At 41.8% G+C, this 25277-nt stretch overlaps 1 protein-coding gene and 1 long non-coding RNA gene across 2 annotated transcripts; both read right to left on the reverse strand.

The window, feature by feature from the left end:
• Positions 1–8403: 8403 nt before the first annotated feature.
• Positions 8404–17458, reverse strand: LOC139663051 (B-cell receptor CD22-like). The gene is made up of 10 exons (XM_071541579.1): positions 17406–17458; positions 17087–17247; positions 16639–16869; positions 15888–16157; positions 15169–15429; positions 13359–13619; positions 10704–10788; positions 10538–10598; positions 9173–9381; positions 8404–8950 (listed from the first exon to the last, which is right to left on the reverse strand). The coding sequence occupies exons 1-10, from the start codon at positions 17456–17458 to the stop codon at positions 8869–8871; spliced, it is 1674 nt and encodes a 557-aa protein (XP_071397680.1). The 3' UTR covers positions 8404–8868.
• Positions 17459–18572: 1114 nt separating this feature from the next.
• LOC139663050 (uncharacterized) lies at positions 18573–22357 on the reverse strand. Its single transcript, XR_011696692.1, has 3 exons — positions 21448–22357; positions 21082–21164; positions 18573–18677 (listed from the first exon to the last, which is right to left on the reverse strand). It is a non-coding gene; the product is annotated as an uncharacterized lncRNA (long non-coding RNA).
• Between the last annotated feature and the right edge of the window lie 2920 nt (positions 22358–25277).

Below are 25277 nucleotides of genomic sequence, written 5' to 3' on the forward strand. Positions count from 1 at the left end.
CTGTCATATGTATATTTCAGTTTCTAAATGTACTGGTACTGTCAATCTAATTATTTGAATTACTGAAGGGATCCTATTATTTTTTTATTTTGTCTTTTTTATTTTTATTTATTTATTTTTTCCTTTATTTTTTGTGAGGGTATGTTGTCATGTCTTCATATTGTCGTGTGTTATGTGTATTATTTGCCTGTAATAGTGCCACTATGTGACACCTAGATGATCCAAACGGCCATTAGTATTAACCATAAATGCAGACGGCACACACCGATGTTAGAACATCATGGTGAACTGGTAGAGTTGGGTACAGATGAATGATGACAAAATAATAATGTTGACAGTAAAGTAGCAGTTTAAGTTTGGAAATGAGAAATCTGCCATGAGAAATGAGGAGATATCTGCCTCGAATAGTCACACATATTCGCACTTAACGACGAAACACAAATTGTGGTACTTTTTAAAAGAAGTATAAAAGTAGTATGTCAAAGTAATAACACTGGTTGCTGGCTGGATTCTCTACATTTTAGAGCTGTGAACGATACATTTTTTCCTCAACATGGACATGTAGCCTTTTGGAAAGTAACTTCAGATGAATAAACACAAGTCCATTTAGAATTTTTTGGACCGTCAAACCAGTTGCACCATCATTTGAAATAATATTTCCCACACTGTCTTTAATGTGCACAGCACTTTACAATTTACAGTTTTTAGGTAGGACTGAGGACTTCAGTCATGACCACAACACAGGCTACTGTATGTTCACTGTATGACAGATAAAGATGATTCTAGGATTTGAACACTAAAACAAACCACACAGACACTCAAGAACCTCCAGTTTTAAAGAAACAGAAGAGAAGGTCTGGTGGTGTAAGGTTGTAAAGATATACACCACATCACAACAGAGCCTTACTTTTGTTTTTTTGCATCTTGTACAAAGAGACTGATGGTCAGGGTCAGTGAGGCACTCCTTTGCACTCCTTAGTACTGATGCTTTGAATAGTAAATATAATGCAATCTAGGCAGCTGGGAATTTAAGCTTATTCTACCCTTACACTCTCTGTATGTTGCTCTTACATAGTATGCCAGCAAAATGGCTAAAATTAAAATGTAAATGTACAATACCTGACACAGACAGAAGGAAGACAACGAATCCACTTGCTGCCGCTGTAAAACTCATAGCTGGTCCTCTCCTCTCTCTGTCGAGGCTTCAGAGACGTTAAAACACATCAGCAGGGAGATAATGGACATAACATGAGAAGTATATCAGTTAGTCACATCAAAAACACAACTCTACTAATATTTAGCTGACAATGTGCCATCTACTGTACTCTATCATTATCCTTGTCATTGAACAAAGAATTAACACAATGTTGAGTTCTCCAAAATAATATAAAATTCTGCATGATAACTTGGAATGGCTGTTAAATTTCTAATCAATAAACCATAAAACAAACATTAGAACACAATTTATCTGATAGAACTTACAGTGGAGAAGGATGTGGTCTTCTGTGGTTGACACAGTTTGTGGACAGGAGAGAAACAAGCTTGTAAAAAAGAGCAGGGTTCCTTCCTCTTTACATCATTAACATGCATGAAAGCATGCTGGTAAATCACTGTTTAATAGCAGAAATGGTGAACTGATTAATATTGGTCTAGCATCTATAGAAAAGAAAGAGAGAGCCTTATCTGTATCACCCACAGAAGCAACACCCCATGTATCCGCCATGATAACACATCTTCTGAAAAAAGACAATTTTAAGACAGAAATGAAAAAGAAAGACATGTTTTTAATCACTCCTTTTTTGCAATTAGTGGCCTAATTCAGTTTCTGAGCTGCTGAGCGCATCGTTTAAAGCCAGCAGGGTCAGCTGTGTCCCATTAGCCTGTTGTTGAGAACAATTGAGGCTTGCAGTTGCATCACAAATCTCCTATCAACCACAGCAGGCACCTTCATGAAGGTCCACCAGAGAATTGTCTGTATGCAAATAAATATAACAACCATGCTAGAAAAAGAGAAATATATCTAAACATTGTGGTCTGGTAGATTTTCCTCCAAATTTATGTTAATGTGACATAAAACTTACACTGAATAAACATTTGTTTTTTTTGCTTTGTTAGCTAGCTTATCTAGCCAGCAGGCTAATTTAGCAACGCAACATGTTAATGTTAACATGCAGCTACTAACCTTGATTTATCAATGAAAAACAGCACAGAGAGAACAGGAGCATCATCTAGAGTTATAACCCATTCATTCTGCCTGCGTCTACATATCAAAATCATTTTGCAATGCATGCCTATGTAATCAGATCTTTTAACATTTACTAATTTCTCGAGGTTTTTAAATATAAAGTAGCTGCTGTTTATTGTTATATTATGACATCAAACGTTGTGTTAAAAAAAACAGACATTAAACTTCGACTGAGCGTTTAGAAAAAAAAAACACGTTATAGAAATGTGGAAATTCTGCAATAAAGGAGAGCAACAACAAATTTGTCTTTCTGGCTGTTTATTTTAGCATTTGCAAATGGGCTCAAGCATACAGAGAACAGAGGTCTCCACAGTAATGAGCAGCCATCTGCTCTTAACTCAGTATATTTATACATCTCCGTCAGCCGAGTATGGTCTCTTCCTCCTCACTATCTGTCTGCCTCGGACAGACAGGTTCACCTCAGACAGTTGAACAGTTTCACCCACCTCCTAGCCGCAGCTTCCTATTTTCTCTTAACAAACAAGCCGAGCGCAGGGAGTGTGGGGATCCTGCTCAAACTGGCTCCGCTCATGCAAAAAGAGTTCTGACCTGGTCATGACCTGGTTGTGACCTTGTCATGACCTGGTTGTGACCTGGTCACACAAGTTGTTACACAGACAATCAGTAGTTTTCCACTCTTACAGCACAGTACACAGTCTAAGTTGTATTTTTCCAGCACAACTCCCCACTTTGAGCATATAAATGCTCACACAATTATAAAAATACAAATGTATAAAAATATAAAAGTAACGTTGGGTGTTAAGAAACCTCAGGTTTCTTAACACCCAACACTACATTTCATCTTCACATAGGTCAGTTGTGGGCAGTTGTCTGCCCTGGGGCCCTATCCCCGTGTTGGGAGGTCGAGCGAACAGGATTTCGAAGGGACTTAGCCCACTCCTGCTGCGCTGTCTAGCTCTCATTTGCATTAAGACTAAGGGTAGTGCCTTTTGCAAAATGTTGTGAGGAAACAGGTTTGAATTGGACAATTTGTTTTTGAGGGTGCCATTCTCTCTTTCTACCGCACCACCACTCTGTGGTTGGTATGCACAGTGTTGTTTCATGTCAATGCCCAAATACTCTCTCACCTCCCTTAAGGCCGTGTTCACAAAATGTGTCCCATTGTCACTACTGGATTCCCCAGCGTGGAATGATTTCCCTTATCAGAGACTTTGCTTCAGCTCCAGCATCTGCTTTTGATGTAGGGAATGCTTCTACCCATTTTGAGAACATGTCCACTATCACCAGACAGTATTTCTTTCCTTCACTTGGTGTAAGTTCAATGAAATCCATTTGGAGGTGATCAAATGGCTTGTCTGGCGGTGGATGTGCACTTGGAGGCATTTGCTGTCCTCTCCCAGCATTGTTTTTAGCACAGATTATACATTGTTTACAAAAGTTTTGCGCGTAATTTGTGAAGCCTTTTGTGTACCAGTACCTACTTATTTCCTGATACATCTCCTCTTTTGACACATGATACTTTCCATGTGTCAACTTAGCATAGAAGGGGAATAATTATTTAGGCAGACATGGTTTTTCATCAGGGCCGTACCATACCCTTTCTCGCTGTGCACACCCACTCTTTTTCCACAGAGCGACCTCGTCTTTTGATGCTTTGCTTTGCAGTTCCTGTACGTCAGCGGCTGGTGTTACAGGCAGCTCTGACTCGACTAAGCAAATGGTTGTTATCTTCTGTGTGGCCGCTGCCTTGGCAGCTGCATCTGCTCTTGCGTTTCCCTGTGAAACAGAGTCTGTTTGGTTAGTGTGAGCCTCACATTTGCATACTGCGACCTGTGCAGGCAACTGGATAGCTTCAAGCAATTCAGACACTAGTTTGTGATGTGCAATTGGTTTTCCAGTGGATGTTAAGTATTTTCTGTGTTTCCACAATGTGCCAAAATCATGCACTACTCCAAAGGCCACTATCAGTAGATGAGTCAAATCAGTCAGATGTTAACTGTTGTGTGTTGCCCTTAGCCAACACATTGGCTCTTGTTAAGGCCACTAGTTTAGCTGCTTGTGCCGAGTAATTGCCAAGCAGTGATTCTGCCTCCGATGTGTCATGTAATGTTACCACAGCATAACCTGCTCTATTTAGGCCTGTGTCTGGGTTGCGAGAAGCTGATCCATCCACAAACAGCTCTAAGTCAGCATTCTGTAGAGGAACTTCCTGCATGTCCGGCCTGGGGGAGCAGTTATTGCTGGAGTTGGGAGTAGCAGGGTTAAGTACAGTGCATCTCTTAACAGTTATGATAGGCATTTCAAGCAGTATTGTGTTATACTTCAACCACCTGGCAGCAGACAGATGTGTGGTCTTTTGTTCAAGCAGTATGATGGACACAGCGTGAGGAACTAGGAGAGTAAGATCATTACAACCCACCAGATCCCTGGATGCTGTGACTGCTGCCTCTGCTGCAGCTACTGCTCTAAGGCATTTTGGTAGCCCTGGGGCTACAGCATCAAGTTTGGATGAGAAGTACGCTACTTTCATTTTACCCCCATGCTCTTGTAGCAGTACTGATGTCATAAACCCTTGTCTTTCGTCTACAGTCTCTATGAACGGTCTGGTCATGTCAGGTAACCCTAGGGTGGGCGTTGTTTGCAATGCCACTTTTAGTTCTACAAAGGCTTTTTCTGCCTCCGGTGTCCAAGTCACTTTCTGAGTCGGGGTCAGTTCTTTACCGTGGGCTATTCCTGCTAATGGTGCTTCTATTTCTGCATAATTTGGAACCCACTGTCTGCAGTGTGACGTCATTCCTAGGAAACTCATAACCTGTCTTTTAGTTTGTGGTTTAGGCAGCTGCTGTATGGCCTCGATCAGGGGATAAGGTTTTGCCCTCCCCGCTTATGTCATGTTCCAGGAACTTTATCTTGGGTTGCACCTGTAGTGGTGGTAGGTATTAATGGTGTCTGATATCAATATAATTTAGAGTTAGCTTCAATGAGAATTAAGAACGGGGCACCAGATAACAGACAGCATCAGCATGTCTCATCTGAAGGAGTGAACTCTCGGCATGTTTGAATTTAAACCCACACAATGAGCACGAGGTGACTTTATGCAAGATAATATGTTAATTACTAAACTAAAGCACACTCAATAATCAGGTAAATACAAGTGAATATAGTACAGTATATACAAGAGGTATACCTATGAATTGTGATGAATCAATGGCAATAGGAATAGATGATCAGGTGAATATACAATACTGATAATTAAACCAATATTTTGGCAGACACAATCATGGAAGATGAGCAGTGGAAGACATGAGTCAGAAAGATAGGAATAAAGGGGCGACAGTATAACTATCTGGAAAACTGACTCAAATGAATCTTTGAATAACTGAATGGTTACTATAACTATAGGGAGCCGTAATAAAGTGTGTGATATGTGTGAGATGTATGAATGTAATGGAATAGCTATGTGTGATGTATGATATGATGCCCAGCGGACAATGATCAGTACATACGACACCAGCGGAGGTCCGGAGGGAGATTAAGCACGATGAGGCCGTGAGGCTGTGAGGAGTCTCGGCTCGACGAGGTGCTGGAGGATGAAGATCCGACGTCTGTTCAGTTGATCTCAACAGGGTGAAGCACGCAGGCTGGAGCACGCAGGCTGCTGGACAGGGCTGTGGGTCTCTCAAGGCTAACGCTGACCCACTCTGGTGGTTCCGATGATTCTTCAGAGTTAAACTCAGCAGGATAGCTGATAGTGAGGTGTGCTGGTGTGTGTGTGTGTGTGTGTATTTGTCAGGCAGACAGGCAAGGCAGCAAGGCTTTTGTGATGGAAATTTTGGTAATAAAGGCAAATTTGAACAACTCTCTAGGTAATTCTTTATTGAGCTTCTCTGCGCAGGGAAGGATCAGCTACTGAGCGTTCAAAGCATCTCAAGGCAGACTGATACAGACAAAGGGTGAAGTTCCCTTTAAATAGCATCTTCTGTTGTCTGTTCTGTCTGGACAATAGCAGAAGTCTGAGTATGATAGCAGATGTCTTGAATATGATAACAGAAGTCTAAGTATGATAGCAGAAGTTTCCCTTTTGGCTAGGGTCATGTCCCTGGTCACAGAGATAAGTTTGATAAGCTAAAATCAACTTAGGAAAGTACCTATCAAAATTATAAGCACATGATAAAATTTTCCATTACAGCTCTCTTCACTGTTTGGGATGAAACAGGCTTTCTACTTGGCTTGTGATGATGATGCAGTTGAGTCTGTCTTTGGAGACAAACTTTGGAACAAAGTTGTTGTCAGACTCCGTTAGCACACGTGTCGCGACCACGTAAAGTGCATGAAATGTGTTTGGTTTTGTTGTGATCAGTTGAGGGGTGTGTGCGTGGGCTGGCATGTCTAGTGTTACGACTCATTACATATGCATGAAACCCTAATTTTGGTTGCCAGATCTATCCAATATAACTGACCGTCGTAACATTAACATTATTAAACTCAGCACAAATTCCTGAACACTTTAATATCAAACATCTCTAAGCCCCGTGTAAAGATAAAGAAATTGAATAATGCAAATAACTATTATATAAAACATCACACTTACACATAAAATCAGACATATACATTAGAGTCCACCACAATGTGATACCCAAGGTTTCATGAGTCTGTATCAAAGATTTCTTCTGATTTTGGCAACATTCCAATGGGTGTCGTCTCAGACTCTCTGTCTCTTTGGGGATTACCAAAGACAGGGCTGAGTGTTGGAGTTTTATGGTTATTTACCAGGTCTGTTCCTTGATACCAGCTCTTCGGGTGTAAATGGAGTGATTTACCAAGAGTGGCCTCCTTTACGATCGAACCACTTTCCATCCACTTTCCTGATCCGTTATGAGGGAAGAGGCTCACACAGGATGCAAGGCCCTTCCAGATGTGTGATGACAATGACGGTGTGGGTGCAGCAATGAGCAGCGATCTGCTCTTAACTCTGCTCTTAAGTATATTTATACATCTCCGTCAGCCTGGAAAGAAAGGAACTGCTACCGAGTATGGTCTCTTCCTCCTCGCTATCTGTCTGCCTCGGACAGACAGGTTCACCTCAGACAGTTGAACAGTTTCACCCACCTCCTAGCCGCAGCTTCTTATTTTCTCTTAAAAAACAAGCTGAGCGCAGGGAGTGTGGGGATCCTGCTCAAACTGGCTCTGCTCATGCAAAAGGAGTTCTGACCTTGTCATGACCTGGTCGTGACCTGGTCACACAAGTTGTTATACAGACACTCAGTAGTTTTCCACTCTTACAGCACAGTACACAGTCTAAGTTGTATTTTTCCAGCACAAGAAATTAAAAACTGCGGCAAATGTTAATGTTGCAATTGATGCATTCAAATGAAAACGGAAAAAAATAACATTATAACATTCAATATGGAACATATAAAGTGAACAGAAAACTGTTTTCTAAAATAAATGAGTGAAGAGTGTGGAGCTGTCCTTTAAAAACACCAGGTACAATTGAATGATTTTCTGAAATAGCGAGAGGGGGGGAGGGAGACAGAATTAAGTTTTCAGTTTAGTTTGGGATAATTTAGGATGAAATTTTGTATAGTAAAACTAAGTGAGGCAGAAGCGATTCAAAATTTTAAAAAGTAGCCTACAACTCGCTGCTCACCTTTAGTTAAAATTCTGGCGTCTCTGTTTCCGCGCTGCAAAAGCATTCAGCAGTTCCTCTTTGTCTAGGGTTCGAGTGATTCTGTGTTCGATAGAAATCTGGGCCAAGGCTGTGAAGCGCTCCTGAGTCATTGTTGACCTGAATTACGTTTTAATAAGCTTTAGCCTTGTTTTCAAGTTTGAACTACCTGCACCTCTTTCACTGCACGTGCTGTGTACGTGTTGCTGTGTACTTGAGTTGTTGCCTAGCAACTGCAGGACTACTGACAGCCAGGTGTTTGTGGCAAGGTTGAGGGTCTTTCATGCACTGGATGCACCTATGTAGCCTACTCACAAATGCCGAATGCATGGCTTTTTTTAGGGCATCATTTAGATAATTATGAATTAATTCTTAATGTTTATTAACTTTTTTCAAACATTTTCATGGGCGTGTGGGGCCCCCTCTGCTTGTCGGGCCGTTTCATTTGAAACTGTTGAAACTGCCACAGAACGTCCATGATGACATGAAAAAATAGCTGACAAGGTGAAAAAGTCATTTTTCCTTTCATTGTGACTTTAATGTACCATGCTGTTTTGAGCTGAGGACCTCCACTGTGGCGGCCAGAGCTCTCTATCTGAGGTTAGGGTGTAATGTTGTGAGCAGAGCCTCAGTGTGTACATACAGGATCAGTGTTGAGAACAAATGTAGAGCCACAACTTCCTGTGTAGTAACTCATAAATACTTTGCTAAATTTGATTCCTTTGTTTCAAGTGAAGTTAGGTTGTGGAAACAGGTAAATGCTTTATAGAGCTGACCTGTGTTGAGTAAGCAGGAGCAAAAAAACATGAAGCTAAGTGGTTTCACACAAGAGCTTTACATATGTACATTGTTCTATGTTATTTATATGTTTAACCTTTATGGTTGTCATGATGCTGCCATCTTGGCCAGAATTTTCATCTCATTGTGGCTACCTGCTTAAGTAAAGATTCAATAACACCATGTCTTAATCATAGACCAGAAAGTTGTGTTGTGTTCAGAATCTGGGGTTTGTGTAGGGTTTTTGGACTGTGCTGTACAGCTCAGATGGATCCTCATCAGCTTCCTGGCTTCTGGTTCTGAGAGGGAAAAAAATAAATTTGTGCATTCTGAAGATAGGAGGAAAGTCATAAACATGAATTAAAAACAGGTTAAAAAAAATAGAACATTTAAATACAACGGTAATAAAATGGCGATAATCTATAAAAGACATTGTTTAAAACTCATGCATTTTAATCTCATAGCAAGCACAGTGTGCCAATTTGGTGGTTCATTCAGCTGTAATGTGAAGGCCGGCTCACCCAAGATCAGTTTGGGGTCTTTTGAAGTTGACAGCAGCATACTGGACAGTCTCCTCCTCCTCCTCTCTTCTCTGAGGCTCGAAGTTGGAGTAGAGAGGATCTGACTGTGTCTTAGAGAAGTGGACGGTGGCGTAGTCAAGGTCGTCCTGCTGCTCTGTCGGTTGTGTCTGTGCTGCAGCTGAAGTGTCACACACATGACCTGGGTTTAGCTGATGGGTAGACATCACACAGACAAGGTTACATTACATTTTAGAAAACTCGCTTTATGGCTCTTACTCTGTTTTGGAACAAAAACCCCTCACCCACTGGAATTTCAAGACACTCCCAATCTGCTCCCTTATACCTACTTACATCTTCAACTGCTCAACAATAGCAGATGGTGCTATGAACGAGTAGGCTTGGGCCAATATTCGACAATATCAATATTGAAATAAAGCAATTGTGCAATTTTTTTTTTACTTATAAACATATAATCTACTAGGGGTAGGACAGTAAAAAACAAAAATAATCATAGTTGTAGTGAAAAATATGTAATTTTATTTCAAGTGGGTTCTCTTTTCCACAATCAGACCCGTTTTCCTGGAAATGGCAGGAATTAGCAAATTACACCAAATGGTTCATTGTTTTTGCTTGAATAGTAAGATCAAATTTCTAGGCTATAAATTCTAATAAATAGCCCAGAAATGTGATGTCATTTAGGAAAAATAAAATACAAGAGGATGAGAGGAGCTGGGGGCGGATGTAGGAAGAAATCAGTTCTCTTGATATTGTTGCAATTCCTACTGGTTGTTGATAGAGCTCCATAAAGTTCTTAGACTAATTAATGCCCTTTTAAGGCCTTTCTGTTCAAAATAGTAACACGTTTATGGATTGAACTGTCTGTGTTCTTCAATTTTATTGGTGAACCTCACCCCCCCACTTCAGACATTTATATTATATTTTAGACATTTAGCTGACTCATATTCAGACCAAATGAATTAATGGAACAGTAGAATACACTTTTTAAATTCACCCATGATGATGAAACAAATATTCCTGTCTCAATAATTTGCTAATTTATGACAGAGAAGAGCTAGGTAAAGGAACAAAATCCAGGGAGAAAAGAAAAGTTTTTAAGGTTTTTAATTTTTAACAAGAGAGGAAGTTGATCGAGTGCAGGAAGATAGAAGAGACGGTGATAGGGACAGGAGGATTTATTTGGGTGAAGAAGGTAGAGGAAAGAGAGACAAAGTGATACTCAGTCAGGTGAGTTTTCAAGTTGTACTGGAAGACAGGGAGTGACTCTGCAGTCTCAGCTGGGGAGACAGACTGCATGAGGACAGTAGTTTTCTTTTGCACTGGAATTGTTTAATTCCTCTTCCTCACCTGCAGCCCGTTGTCTGGTCTTTCTCCACGTCCAGATGGTTGTTTGGAGGCCCTCTTCCTTCTGGTTAGGAGAATAAATGAATAACTGAATTACTGAGTGTCGGATCAAATGGCTGAATTTTAAATGCCTAAGTGAACATAACCACAGTGAAACAGAATTGCTCACCTAATCCATATGAAGACAAATATGAGGAGTATGATAACCAGGAGAAGATTCGTAGTTACTGCAGCAGCTGTTGATTTCCATGGGGCTGAGAAGAGATCAGATGAAAATACGGACAACTAATAAGGGGATTACAGGATGTTTGGGTCCATTATTGACTGATAATCTGACAAAAAAACAACAATATACAATATAGTTGCTGTTAAAATACCTCTGAAGTCTGTCATAATGAGTAATTGAGGTATTTTATAAGATAATTCAGAATTATGGCCCTCCTAAAACACACATAGCATTCTAAAAACACATTTACTGCATGTAAACTGTGTTCTTATATGCAATACTATTTCTTGTAAATTTGAAATTTTAAGTGGTGGTACAAAAATAGAGGGCTCTAAGGCAACATAACGCCCTTCGGCGGCCATATTTGAGGTCCTCATTTCTTGGACAACTCTGGACAACAGCTGATTGTGTTTCTTAACTTGGCCGTCTCAACAGAATTCATTAAACATGGTTCATTTTTGTGCTGTTTTTGACCACTGATGCTCTGATTGATTTGGTGTTTTGATAATGTCAGTGTAAATAACCCTTATTTGAGTGTCATTTGTTTTTTTTGTATTGGTAAGCATTTGTTGTATTGCTTTCTCGTAAATGTTGCAAGTTTATTATCTTAAACCTGCAATAAGCGATTTCAGACGCTATAACCAATCCTGAAGCTAACGTCTGCTACGTGGAGATTTCCATGATAAATAGCCGCAAACGTGGGCCAGCTGCGTTGTTGTTTTCACCTCTTTTCTAACGCTTGTTGTCAGGTTCGGACCGAGTCGTAGTTCCTCCTGACCCATTCAGTAGCTTTTCTTTATTTTAAAACTAGCTTGTCTCCTCTCTCGCTGTTTGAAAGCGGCACTCTCCCCCTCCCATCCCTGAAAAAATTCTCATAATGGTGGAATCGATGAAGCGAGCGAGTAAACTTTTTAAACTTGCTACCTACCTCTTCACCTGTCATTGTGGGACATGTAACCTTCAGCGGGAGAAAAATCTGGTAAAGCGAGACTGGTAACCGGTGATATTTCTCTGTAGGTACGTTTATTTTAGCCATTAGCCTTTATGCACGGTTTGTCCTTAGGGGCTCCTGTGGCATGTTCTGCCACCCTCTAGCTTAGTGTAGCCAACGTAGCCAGCCAACGCCACACTCCGTACTTCATGTTAAGTTTTGTTTGCCTGTAAAGTTGCCTACAAAGATGTCCATACCTGTACTGATTAGTACCTCAGTTGGAGAATGAAAAGGGTATGCATGGGGTTTTTTTGCCATTTATGTTTTATGTCATGGGTTGTTATTTTTGTTAACTATATAGTCACCATGTCGTCCACTAGCATGAATGATATAGCCTTAGCAAGCCACGGCCACACTGACAGAATTACTAACGGATAGATTTCTGTCTGTTGGGCTGTTTTGGAACGTCAACGTGTTCGCCGCTATTAAAAAAAAAACGCCTCTAATTTGCCATGACGAATCCGTCCAGAAAAAGTTCAACTGGGTTTAACGTTCTGTCTGTCAAAACGGGCGGAAACGGAAATGGACGCGTCATCAGCTCTCACTGAGAATGAATTTAATTTAATTTAATTTAATTTGAGACAGAAAGACACAACGGGTCAGTGCGGCCGCAGCCTTATGCTAGCATGCACTGTACACTTTGTTTTTCATTTTGTGTTGATTGTATTTTGTAATTGAACATCCATGCAGAAGTAACTACAAACAATCTATCTTATGGCTAGTTTTATTATTTTCTCTGACAATGGTAAGATTGTAAAGGGATTTTTTTACTGTTTCAGTTACTGTTTTAGTCAGCTCTTACAGTGTGTCATTTCAATAAATTCATGAAACATCAGTCAAGGTGTTTGCCCACCATCTGGTAGCTAACTAACCATAGTATCTGGTTAGCTAACCATCACTGTGAAAACATGTGATTCAAGCATTCAATGTATCTGCAGAAGCTAGCATTAGTGGCTAGTAGTAGGTACATTAATTTTAACACCTGTTGCTTTATGGAATTATCTTCCTGGCTAGTTTGCTATCAATGCCAAAACACAGTTCAGGTTAAATGATCTGACTCTTCTGAGCTACAACTTGTGCTTTGAAGTAGACTAAGGTAAAAAAAAAAAAACAAGACCGTTTACGGAGTCATAGTAACCTAAATTTGGAAACAAACCTCATCAGAAAATTTACTTTTGCTTATTAGGCCTACTGAATTGACCTACATTCACACCACAAAACGTTTTTTCAGTTATCTATCTTTTTCTTGCCTAGTTGTAATATTAACATTATTTGCACACAGCCAATTCTCCAGTATGATGGCGCCAGACATGGAAAGCGTCTGTGTCATGCTGTGTGCTAAATTAATCAGTGCATTATTAGGTGCTTGTGGGAACGCCCCTATAAGAGCTGGGCTGTGTGTGTGAGCTCATTCATTCATTCGTTCATGTGTAACACTTTTTGGAAAGCACAGTGCTTAGGGGAATTATGGTATGCACTGTTTAAGCAGCGCAGAGCCCCGACAGCCCAAACATTTTGCATTACATAAGATGGTGTGTTACATTAAGACATGGATCACCTCTGGTGCAGGACGGAGGTGTGTGTGTAGGTGAACTGGCATAACTTACCTGCCACAACAGTCAACTGTAAAATGGAGGTATGATGTCCTCTTCCGTTTTGGGCTTCACAGTAATAATTCCCACTGTGTTCAGGTCTGATGTCAGTGATGGTGAAGGTCTGTCCTGATGCTTTTGGTGAGGATTCATTCTCCTTGTACCAGGTGTAAGTAGCTGCTGGGTTGGCATCACTGCTGCAGGTTAGATTCACTGAACTGCCCTCCACTATTTCACCAGAGGGACTCACCAACAATGAGGGAACCTTCGGAGAATCTGAAGGAAGAAATGTATACAGACATAATTCATTAGTATTTACTGTAAGATATGGAAAGAAATTTGTATTGTGAGTAATACAATATAATATCGCACAAAAAGTTCGGAACTTTGTGTTTGGTAGATTATTTCTCTGTTGTAACAATGCTTCTTGGCAATACATTTTATACCGTTGGAAAGCCTGTTTATTTCCCTTTTAAATGGTGCCTCATTTGTAAGGAACATGCATTTGTGGGATGAGCAGCACAGCTGAGTATGTGGGTTGCGCTCATGTAAAATTTGCCAAATCTTCTCTGCCAATGCCAAACAGCTTATTCTGCTGTTGCTATTGACTCTTGTTTGGTGTTGTTTGGTGGATTGGATGATTGAAGTCTATCAGTAACAAGGAAGAAACAAGACATATTGGCAATTTTACAATTTATTCATTTAACAAACAGTCAGGAGCCTCAGTAGCGTGTGGAAGAACCATACACAGCCACAACAGCCTGGCACCTCCTCCTCATGCTGGTCACCAGCCTGGTCACACACTGCTGTGGGATGGCATTCCACTCCTCAACCAGGATTTGTCGCAAGTCAGCCGACGTGGTTGTGTCGGTCACTCTAGCACGAACAGCACGCCCAAGCTGATCCCATAAGTGTTCAGTTGGGTTGAGGTCAGGACTGTTGGCAGGCCATTCCATTCTCTCTACTCCCAAATTCTGGAGGTAGTCTCTGATAAACCCCGTTCTGTGGGGGCGAGCGTTGTCATCTTGGAGGATGGAGTTTGGTCCCAGTCTGTGGAGATATGGGATTGCCACTGGTTGCAGAATCTCATCTCGATATCTCTCTGCATTGAGATCGCCTCCAATGATGACAAGCCTTGTTTTTCCAGTGATGGAGATGCCGCCCCACACCATCACACTGCCTCCACCAAAAGGTGTTACTCTATCGGTGCAGCAATCAGCATAGCCTTCTCCCCGTCTTCTCAACACTTTGATCCTACAATCCAACTTCCGTAGGCAGAATCTGGACTCATCGCTGCACATAACGTTCCTCCACATGTTCAGGTTCCAGTGCAGGTGCCAATCAGGTACCTGATTGTCAGCACCTGGGGGTATCGGAAGCTCAAAACAAGAGTCAATAGCAACAGCAGAATAAGCTGTTTGGCATTGGCAGAGAAGATTTGGCAAATTTTTCATGAGCGCAACCCACATACTCAGCTGTGCTGCTCATCCCACAAATGCATGTTCCTTACAAATGAGGCACCATTTAAAAGGGAAATAAACAGGCTTTCCAACGGTATAAAATGTATTGCCAAGAAGCATTGTTACAACAGAGAAATAATCTACCAAACACAAAGTTCTGAACTTTTTGTTCGATGTTTATTATCTTATTACACAGCTTTGTAGAAAACTCAATTCTCATTAGCCAATGCATGTCTGCTGAAGTCTGTTATTTCTGAACAAGTGCGCTTGAGCTTTTTAGGTTCTCAGGGGGTTTGACTAGAATGTCATAATGTTCTTGTAAAGTCATTGTCAGCCTAAGAGATTTGCTAATGTTTTCTACTTACATTGGACATCTATGAATAGAGAGGAAGAGTTGAACTGTCCGTATTGATTCTCAGATTGACAGTGGTACGTCCCGCTGTCCTCAGAGCTGATGGAGGTGAAATTGTAACTTTCCTCTGGTCCTTGATGCAGTGTTCGGTTCTCCTTGTACCAGGTGTAAGTAGCTGCTGGGTTGGCATCACTGCTGCAGGTCAGAGTCACTGAACTGCCCTCCACTGTTTCACCAGAGGGACTCACCAACACTGAAGTGTTCTTGGGACCATCTGGAGGACATAGATTAACATGGATTAATTATAAAATGAGAATGTGTTTTAACAATGACACATACTGTATTTAAACAATAAGTAGTAAATAATTATGTGGGTGGCAGCATCTGAAAGCTTGGAAGTGAGCTTGTGACTGGAAGTCTGATGGTTTGAATTCCACGAACAGCTGGGAAAATCTGGATCACAGAAGTGAATCAGTAACGCTCTCCTGTCCCTCAACATCTGCTGTCACTGTGCCCTTGAGCAATGCACTTCATCTCCAAGTGCTGCAGTGGAGCTGCTCAGTGAACTACAGTCACACACTGTGGTTGTACTGGGCAGCTCCCAGTTGAGAAAGTGAAGCAGAGCAGAGCAGAAAAAACATACATGCTCAGCAAAACCTTTCCTTGGTTAATAAAGAATACAAGAGTTGACAAATTTAAGATGTTTGTTGTGTTTACAGTAGTTTCACTCACATTTTACATTAATAGAGATGGAGTCAGATCTGTATCCCCCCAACTCATTCTCAGCTTCACAGTAATACTCTCCAGAGTCAGAGGACTGGATGGAAACAAAGTCAAGCTGTGGTCCTGTTTTCAAAGGTTTATGGTCTGGATTTCCATTCTCCTTGTACCAGGTGTAAGTAGCTGCTGGGTTGGCATCACTGCTGCAGGTCAGAGTCACTGAACTGCCCTCCACTATTTCACCAGAGGGACTCACCAACACCGAGGGGATCTTTGGAGCATCTGGAAGATATGATATTAACATGCATGAACTTTAAGATAAGGATGCTTTATCGTGGAACTTATTTAAATAGTTAATTGCTCATAGTTATGGGATGGCAGCTCCTGAAGGTTAGAGACACAGGCTTGTGAATGAAGCACATGGTTATGTTGATAAAGGCCAAAGATTGAATAATTGACAATGTGTAAGAGGCAAATATTCCGTGGGAATCCCCCCCCCCACACACACACTTGAACTACAAGCCCTTTATCACATGCTCAAATGACTTTACAGAAAATTAACTATAACTGATCAACAATCAACTATAGAGCAGAATGATATAGGACAAACATCAGGAAGCACAAGACACACAAAGCAGATTTTAGCAAGAGATAATAGCCCACCGATACATAGCCTAACCTAAATACATGCTGTCATGGTACATTAGGTAAAAGGCTCCACCAGGTGGCTTTATGTGAGTGACACACTGTGGAGTAAACTCACACACTGAAGGAGAGCGGGAAGCCTCAAGTCCTTTTACAGCACAGGAATAGCTGTCTGCAGCACCGAAGTAGCCTGTATAAGAAGAAGTTTCTTCCTTAATTTTCTGTCCATTCTTGTACCAGACGTAGGAAGGAGAACCAGCTAGACAGCAACTGCTGTGACACTTCAGCTCTGCCCGGGTAGAAAACTGGTGGACTGATAATCTGGTCACCTGCACCTGCAGATCTGGATCTGTGAACATGGAACAGAAATGTCATTGGTTACTATATATATATTCAATCACACACACACAATCAAAACTATTAGTAAGTAAATTGATGGATCATCCAATCAAAGTCTGAATGGGGGAGTACAAAAAATGTTTACATTAAATTGTTACCACAATATTCAACAGTATTAGTTTAAATGTACCATGCTGTTGTATATATCAGTTTGTGTTCAACAGTACCTTTGACAGTCAGAGTTGTACCAGGAAAATCATTTCCCCATTCAAACCACGGTGTTTTGAATTTGAAGCGATACTCGGCTGAATCGCTCTCTCTCAGGTCAGTGATTCTCAGAATGGAGCGTCCTCTCTCTTCAAGCTGCTGAACACGACCTGAGTCCCGACTAAGGGTCTCAGGTTGTGAGGATACCCGCCACTGATCACTATATTTGGGACTGAACCAGAATTTTGATTTAACATCATCTTGATAACTGTTGTATGTGCAAGAAATGTCCACTGATGAGCCCTTCAAGGCACAGATGCTTCTGTCGGTGTAAGTCACTCTGTTGCAGGTTTGATCACGGACACCTGAAAGATGAAACCGTTTTTAAACATCACTGTTAGAATTTCGTCTTTTACTGCAGTAATACAGAGCAGGTTGTATTCTTGTTGGGGAACTAACAGCAGCAGTGTTCCTGTATAGCTCAATGGGTAGAGCATGGCACTATTTTTAGTATTTGTATTTGTATACTTTATTATCCCCATGGGGAAATTTATCCTCTGCATTTGACCCATCCTATACACACACTAGGAGCAGTGGGCAGCTGCAGTACAGCGCCCGGGGACCAACTCCAGTTCTTTTGCCAGTGCCTTGGTCAGGGGCACTGACAGGAGTATTAACCCTAACATAAATGCCTTTGTCCTGTCTGTGTCTCTAACACAGACTGGGTGGAGGGAGGGGTGTCACTACTGGCGTCACACATTAAATGCATGCAGTCATGGTACAGTACATTAGGTAAAGGTTGCCATCAGATGGTGTTATGTTAGTGACACACTGGAGTAAACTCACACACTGAAGGAGAGCGGAAATCCTCTTTTCCTTTTACAGCACAGGAATAGCTGTCTTGAGGATAAAAGTAGCCTGTATAAGAATAAGACGTTTTTTTCTCAACTTCCTGTCCATTCTTGTACCAGATGTAGGAAGTATGACCAGCTAGACGACAACTGCTGTGACACTGCAGCTCTGCCCAGGTAGAAAACTGGTAGACTGAAGGTCTGGTCACCTGCACCTGGAGATCTGGATCTGTGAACAAAGAACAGAAATGTCATTGGAGAGTAACTAAACTACACCTTGAATCACACACACATGCACACACACACACACACACACACACACACACACACACACACAAAATAGCACTCCCAAGATGTTGAACACTATTTGAAACTGAATTAACAAATCATCCAATCACAATGTTACCTGTGACAGTCAAAGTGACTCCAGGTGAACCAGTATATTTCCCAGTTGGATGGTTTGTTATGAACCTGAACTTGTACACAGCTGAGTCAGTCTCTCTCACGTCTTTGATTCTCAGGATACAGTTCTTCTGACCATGATACTCCACACGACCTTCATACTTTGAGTCTGTTCTCAGATCCACAGGTTCATCACCCTCCTGTTTAGTAAACCAGAATGTTTTTTCAGCTGTGACAGTAAGGTAATGTAGGTAGGCTGGGTATGTGTAGGTGCAGCGTATGTCCACTGTTGATCCTTTTAAGGCACAGATCTCAGTAGAAGTGTAAGTCACTCCCCAGTCATCCTGACCCTGTACCACTGTAACACAGAGCACATCAGAAACCAGAATCAGATTCATAAAAACATTACAGGACAGACTTTCATCTGTAGTGGAGCTGCTGCAGTCTGTGAACCAGCTAGAGACCTGGACTACATTTTGTGGGAATTTTGTGGGCGAGCTTCAAACTCCTCAGAGCAAAAAGTGCTGATCTACTGCAGCAGCTGTCCTAGAAGTTCCTCATCATGTATCAATCTAAGTAGAACTGAATATGCATCTGAAGGCATGATACATTATCATTCTAGGGACATGAGAATATTTAATACTTTTGCGTGCAGTGGCTTCCATTTAACAGAATAGTAGGGCTGTGCCGATGATCGTATAATCGCGTGATAGCAATTATATGAAATATCGCGATTATTTTCTATAATCTATAAACCTAAGTGTGTACCTGTCTTCCAAATTGTTTCACTAATCTAAGAAGTTTTTAAATTAAAACTCACTGCAGTGAGAGATTAAACTTATATTAACCCAGCACACATGCTCTGAAATGTACCGACACCAAATAGCCTATCCGTCCTGTGACCTTAGCCTGCAGTCTGTTATTCCTTAAAGGTGTTTTTGTCACTGGAGCAATAATAATTTGGCTAAAGCCTCAACTACACAGCCTTTCCATGTCCAGGCAGTGGGGGGGTATCCTAGGATGTGGAAATTCTTAGTATTTATTGTGATTTTGGTACTTGGAGGTGTGACCACAGTAAAAAAAATGGAATCATATTACTATGCTGTTTCCTCAGAGTCAAAACACCCCCCCTTGTACAAGCCAGTCAGATTTTGCTCCAGTGTCTATGTAGACCCCGGTAGCATCACCTCCATGAGCGCCGTGTGTCAGGAGTTGAGAGACCGTCATTGTCGTCATTGTCCTCCGAAAGAAGGTTATCCGACACCCCACCGGAGGTGTCAGAGTCGTCAGCGTCTCCACCTAGGATATCAGAGTGGATGTCCTCGCGGCCATCATCGATTTCCCCTGGTAGAGGATCAGCCGAGTCCAGCTGGTCGGCCCAGCTAGCACCTGGTGTGATCAACTTGTCAAATTCCATGCCAGATTCCTCCGCAACGTGCGCTCCTAGCATTGGATCCATGTTGGACAGGTTAGCTTGGCCTGCTAATCTGCGGCGGAGGCTTTTCATGGTGAAACGGGCACAGTGCTCACACAAGCTCAGAGAAGCTACGGCTGCTTGGGCATGTTTAGGCCCGAGGCTGATAATCGTCAGCTAAAATTTCATAATCGGCACAGACTACGGAATAGTTTACACTGCTGGAAGGTTGTGCGTTCTCGTTGAGCAGAGCGTGAACATGTGAGGTCTGGGAGAACAATTTCCCGACAACGGCAGTAGTGAAATTATGTAAATATAGATCTTTTGCCCTCACAGAGCGATTGTTTGGCTTCAGAAGACTGAAATTATGTTGCACAGGCTGTTTGGAGTCATTTTCTGGTTTTTTTTTTTTGTCCTTCTTGGAACTCTAAAGAAACAATCCTCTTTTACTTCAGTTGTTTTGGACAAGGCTGCCACAGAGTTGGGCTGGCAACTTTCCCCTGTGTTTCAAGGGTGAGTAGCTCATGACAGAATACTCATTATTTTTGATGAACTATTCCTTTAAGTGCTTTCTGCTCATTGGAAGTCACTGGGGTTAAATGTGTCAGCCAAATGCCTACAGTGTGTGTTAAGTGTAACACAAACATCTTCCAGACAGACAATTGCCAGATCATTTTGTGTTCTGACAGCTGAAAAAAGGGAAAGAAAATCAGTAAAATACAAAAACTCCAAACAATTTCTCTCAGGGGTGGAGCAGTAAAGCAGCAGCACCTCACTGTTGTATTCAGTTCATGAAGTAAAAACATGGGACCTGTTCTGCATAACTTTCCCCCCCCTTTTTTCACTTCCTGTTTGTTGGGCACTTTGTAACGTCTATTTTGAAAAGCGCTATATATATAAAGTTTCTGATGTTTATAATGTCAGTCTGGGTTAAGCCAGGGCGAACACAGGCTTGGGGCAGTCTACAGACAAACTGTATGTTCAGTCATACATATTATGAATTTACAGTGTAAAAGACAGTGGAAGATGTACACATGCCTTCTACAGTTAGTTATGTGGATTGAGGCAGGGTGTCGTACAGTATGGAGGAGTAGAGAAGGAACAGGAATGCATTGGACCAGTGGACCATGAGGCAGTTTAACTGAACAGGATAAAAGGTAGAATATAAAAAATGAGAAGGGAGAGATGCATGAAAGAAAATAGAGTCTGTACTGACTGATGCTTTGAATAGTAAATATAGTGCAATCTAGGCAGGTAGGAATTTAAGCTTATTCTACCCTTACACTCTCTGTAAGTTACTCTTACATTCCAGCAAAATGCCTAATATTAAAATGTAAATGTACAATACCTGACACAGACAGAAGGAAGACAACGAATCCACTTGCTGCCGCTGTAAAACTCATAGCTGGTCCTCTCCTCTCTCTGTCGAGGCTTCAGAGACGTTAAAACACATCAGCAGGGAGATAATGGACATAACATGAGAAATATATCAGTTAGTCACATCAAAAACAAAACTCTACTAAAATTTAGCTGACAATGTGCTGTCTACTGTACTCTATCATTACCCTTGTCATTGAACAAAGTATTAATGCAATTGGGCAGTTCTCCAAAATAATATGAAATCCTGCTTGATAACTTTTCAAATGGCTGTTAAATTTTAAGCAATAAACCATAAAACAAAACATTAAAACACAATTTCTCCGACAGAACTTACAATGGAGAAGGATGTGGTCTTCTGTGGTTGACACAGTCTGTAGACAGGAGAGAAACAAGCTGGTAAAAAAAGAGCAGACTTCCTTCCTTCCTCTTTACATCATTAACATGCATGAAAGCAGCATGCCGATAAATCGCCAAATTTAATAGCAGAAATGGCTAGTTTTGCTGCAAACTGATGAACTGAATAATATCGGTCTAGCATCTATAGAAAAGAGAGAGAGTGCCTTATCTGTATCACCCACAGAGGAAACAACCCATGCATCCGCCATGATAACACATCTTCTGAAAAAAGTTTTTAAAAGATTTTAAGACAGAAAGGAAAATGAAAGACATGTTTTTAATCACTCCTTTTTTGTAATTGGTGGCATAATTCAGTTTCTGAGCTGCTGAGCGTGTCGTTTCAAGCCAGCAGGGTCAGCTGTGTCCCATTAGCCTGTTGTTGAGAACAATTGAGGCTTGCAGATCACAAATCAGTCAACCACAGCTGGCACCTTCATGGAGGTCCACCAGAGAATTGTCTGTATGCAAATAATGGCTAAATATATAACAACCATGCTAGAAAAAGAAGTATACCTAAATGTTGTGGTCTGGGTGTATGGTGACCGAATCCAAATGACCAAATTGCAGGACAGTTGAATTATAGCCTGCTCAATAAAAGGTAGGAAACATGTCCACGTGTTATATTCTTCATCGTCGTCTGACAATAATAGAAGAATTTTACAACTTCACTGAATTAGATTCAAGGCCTAAAAAACTCATTTTGCCATTTGAATGGCAAGAGAACAGGCTCATATAGGCTACAATCATAAATCAAATGTTGTGCAACAAAACATTCAAAATAACATTTATTAACCTTATTCAAATTTGTTTCCCCCTCATTTTCTTCCTCCACCACATTCTCCTCTCTGTCTCTCTCTCACTCACTCACTCACTCACTCACACACACACACACACACACACACTGTCATGATCTCAGCCCTAGTCCTTGGGTGCATTCCATTTGGTAACGATTTCTCCTCGTCTCCTCGCCTCGCGTCTCTTCCTCGACTCCTCGGTCAAAGGTCACGGAGGAAACGAGGAGAAGATGCGAGGAGGCGAGTGAACCTGGCTTGTCAATTGGAACGTCCTCACTCCGCCATATTGAACTGACGTGTGAAGCGCTGCGTTGAGGCTCCTCCCACACAGGATGACAGCTGTCTAAATTATTCTAAGGCTCATGTTTTATCCACATAAAAACGTTTAACAAAGTTCAGATTAATGTTTAATTCATCTAAATTATGCCAGCCTATAGTGAGCCTTGTCTACCTCAAAAAAGGTAGAACAAAAAATCCCTAATGCCTAAAAAGCGTTTCTGTTTCTGTTTTTATTCAGTTTTTTTGTGTTATTCTGTCTGCTGTATGCTACATTTTAATTTTGTGAAGCACTTGTAGCACTGATAAGAAAGGTGCGATACAAATTGTCCAACTTTTATCCTTTATGCGACTTGGATTAGACAACGATCATGTGGCTGTTTGACACTTACTGGCAATGAACCAAAGTGCTTTCTTTTTATTCCTAAATAAATAAATACAATTCCCAAATAACCATAGATCTAGCTGTAAGAGCAAAATGTGCGATTTAAAACAAGGAAATGCTGTTAATGTTTAGTAAGAATTTATTCTCCAGAAGAGAAATTCCATGGCAACACACACAAACACAATTCATAAGCATGATGAACACTGAATGAGAGACACATCAAACAAACGCAGCAAACCAGCTGGTGATCCAGAGAAGACACAGAAGTGATTCCAGCAAAAGACAAACATGCCGGCCTTTATGATGAAAATATGTGCTGTCATGGCAACGGTCATTACGCACCGTGACCAAGGTTATGAATATGGTGAGAATGGAAACAGAGGTAGGCTACGCCTAAAAGGCAGAGAAATTTGAATTTTATTTATTTTTTTTACATTAAAAAAATAAAATAAAACTGTCTCTAATATAGTTGAAAATCGCTCCGTCTGCTGCTCAGCCCGTGCGTCCTCGGTCACTTCCCGGAGAAACCCCAGCAGCTCCCTCTGCTCTTCACCTCTTGGCTGCCGGGGGACCCGAGGAAGCCGCGGAGGTCACACATGGGAGCGGGCAGCAGCATCTGATGGCCCCGGTTGCTCGTCAGGGGGACTGGGATCGGGGCTGGATGGGGAGCGCACAGCGGCTGACACCGGCTGCTGGTCCACATTAGTCTGTTAAAGCGGGAGGGAGCGCCGACGGCCTCCCGCCGGTAGCCTCATGCATGAGGGAGAACCGGGGCCAGCTGCAGCCGTTTGCTCCCCATCCTCAGACCCAGAGCCCGTTGCTGGTGACTTGAGGTCCTATTAGAAAGAGACGCGCATGGTAAAAGAGACGCATGTGTGCATTTATAGGCTATTTCTATATGTCCTAATGAACGGATTTCATTTAGGCTTATTAGACCATGGAATGTCATTCATATTAATGATAAATCCTATAAAATAACTCCATAGCCTATAAAATTCACGTTACTTGCCCCCCACTCACCCCACTATGCGCTGGAGGATCAGCTGGCCGTCTCCTCTGTCCCTATATCACATTCGAGCCTTAAAATAATTTACTGATGCCTATTTGGGAGAAGTTTGACATCCTACAACTACAGCAGATCTGTCAGTATATGAACATTTAAGTATACCCCTTCATTAACAAATGTTAGGCTAACATTTAAAACCTCTGCTATTTCTGTTTGAAAAATATATAACAAGTTGGTGCTACTTACTTACCTTGCGAGGCAGCTGGATTCGCGGAATCATCTGGCAAGTCAGGTTAGCTACTTACACCTGTGGATTTTTTTTCTGCCAATGTCCGCACGTTTTCTGATGGTATGGAGGCGGGCTTATATCCGCACGTGCCAATAGTTAATTGACTTCACTCATTATTTCCGCATCGAGGATACACCTGAGTATCCTCCGACCACGCCTTATTGGAGGACGGAGGCGAGGAGACTTGAAGGATCCTTCATGTGTCTTTTAACCAATTGGAACATCCTTAATGATGGCGGCTCATTTTTGGATGCCGGGTCAGCGAGGAGACGAGGTCGCGAGGACGGAGGAGGAGACACAATACAATGCACCCGAGGAGACATGAAGGATCCTTCATGCGTTTTTTGACCAATTGGAACGTCCTTCATGATGGCGGCTCATTTTTGGATGCCGAGTCAGCGAGGAGACGAGGCCGCGAGGACGGAGGAGAGGACGCATTTTGGCCAAATGGAATGCACCCCTTGTGTTTTATGATCTCAGCCCTAGCCCTTAATGATCTGCCCCTGTCTGCCCCTGTTTCCTGGTCATGATCTGCCCCTGTCTGCGCCTGTTGTCTGGTCAACCACTCCTTTCACTCCCCAGTCCTGCCATCCTCCTACCAGCCACCAGATGTCCTCGGACTTTCCCTCCTCCTGCACACACTCATGTCTTCCATCAGCCCATTAGCCCTGTTACCTTGTTCCCCCTTCACCAGCCTGCTTTCTACCAATCAGCTCCCGGACTCATTTCCAGCCTGCCAGCTGTTCTTCATTTCCCCATTAGTCTGTGTGTATAAATAGTCTGTGTTCCCCTGGAGTGGTGTCATTTTGTCTGTTTAGTTACCTGCTTTGTTTCTGTTTGGCTACCTGCTTAGTTACCTGTTCTGTTACCTGAGTTAACCTGTGTTGTTTCCTGTCGTCGTCTTCTAACACTTGTTCCTGCCAGGTTTGGATTCTTGGTTCCCTTTGCCTGTCGGCCAGTTTGAGTTTTGCCTTTTGGTTTGCCAGTTCTGTACTTTGCCTCAGTTCTTCAATTAAAG

Source organism: Centroberyx affinis, unplaced genomic scaffold, assembly GCF_046629955.1.
Source record: "Centroberyx affinis isolate AG114_WGS23_722 - 3 ecotype Tasmania unplaced genomic scaffold, CSIRO-AGI_Caff_v1 ptg003902l_1, whole genome shotgun sequence".
NCBI lineage: Eukaryota > Metazoa > Chordata > Actinopteri > Beryciformes > Berycidae > Centroberyx > Centroberyx affinis.

Bases quoted from the DNA above. Each gene is read 5' to 3' on its own strand.
- LOC139663051 (XM_071541579.1), bottom strand. From the start codon at position 17,458: ATGTTTAAAAACGGTTTCATCTTTCAGGTGTCCGTGATCAAACCTGCA. The intron at 16,870-17,086 runs GTACTGTTGAAC...CCATGTTCACAG, and splicing joins TACAACTCTGACTGTCAAAG to ATCCAGATCTGCAGGTGCAG. The intron at 13,620-15,168 runs GTAAGTAGAAAA...TTCTTCCTTCAG, and splicing joins TCTATTCATAGATGTCCAAT to ATTCTCCGAAGGTTCCCTCA.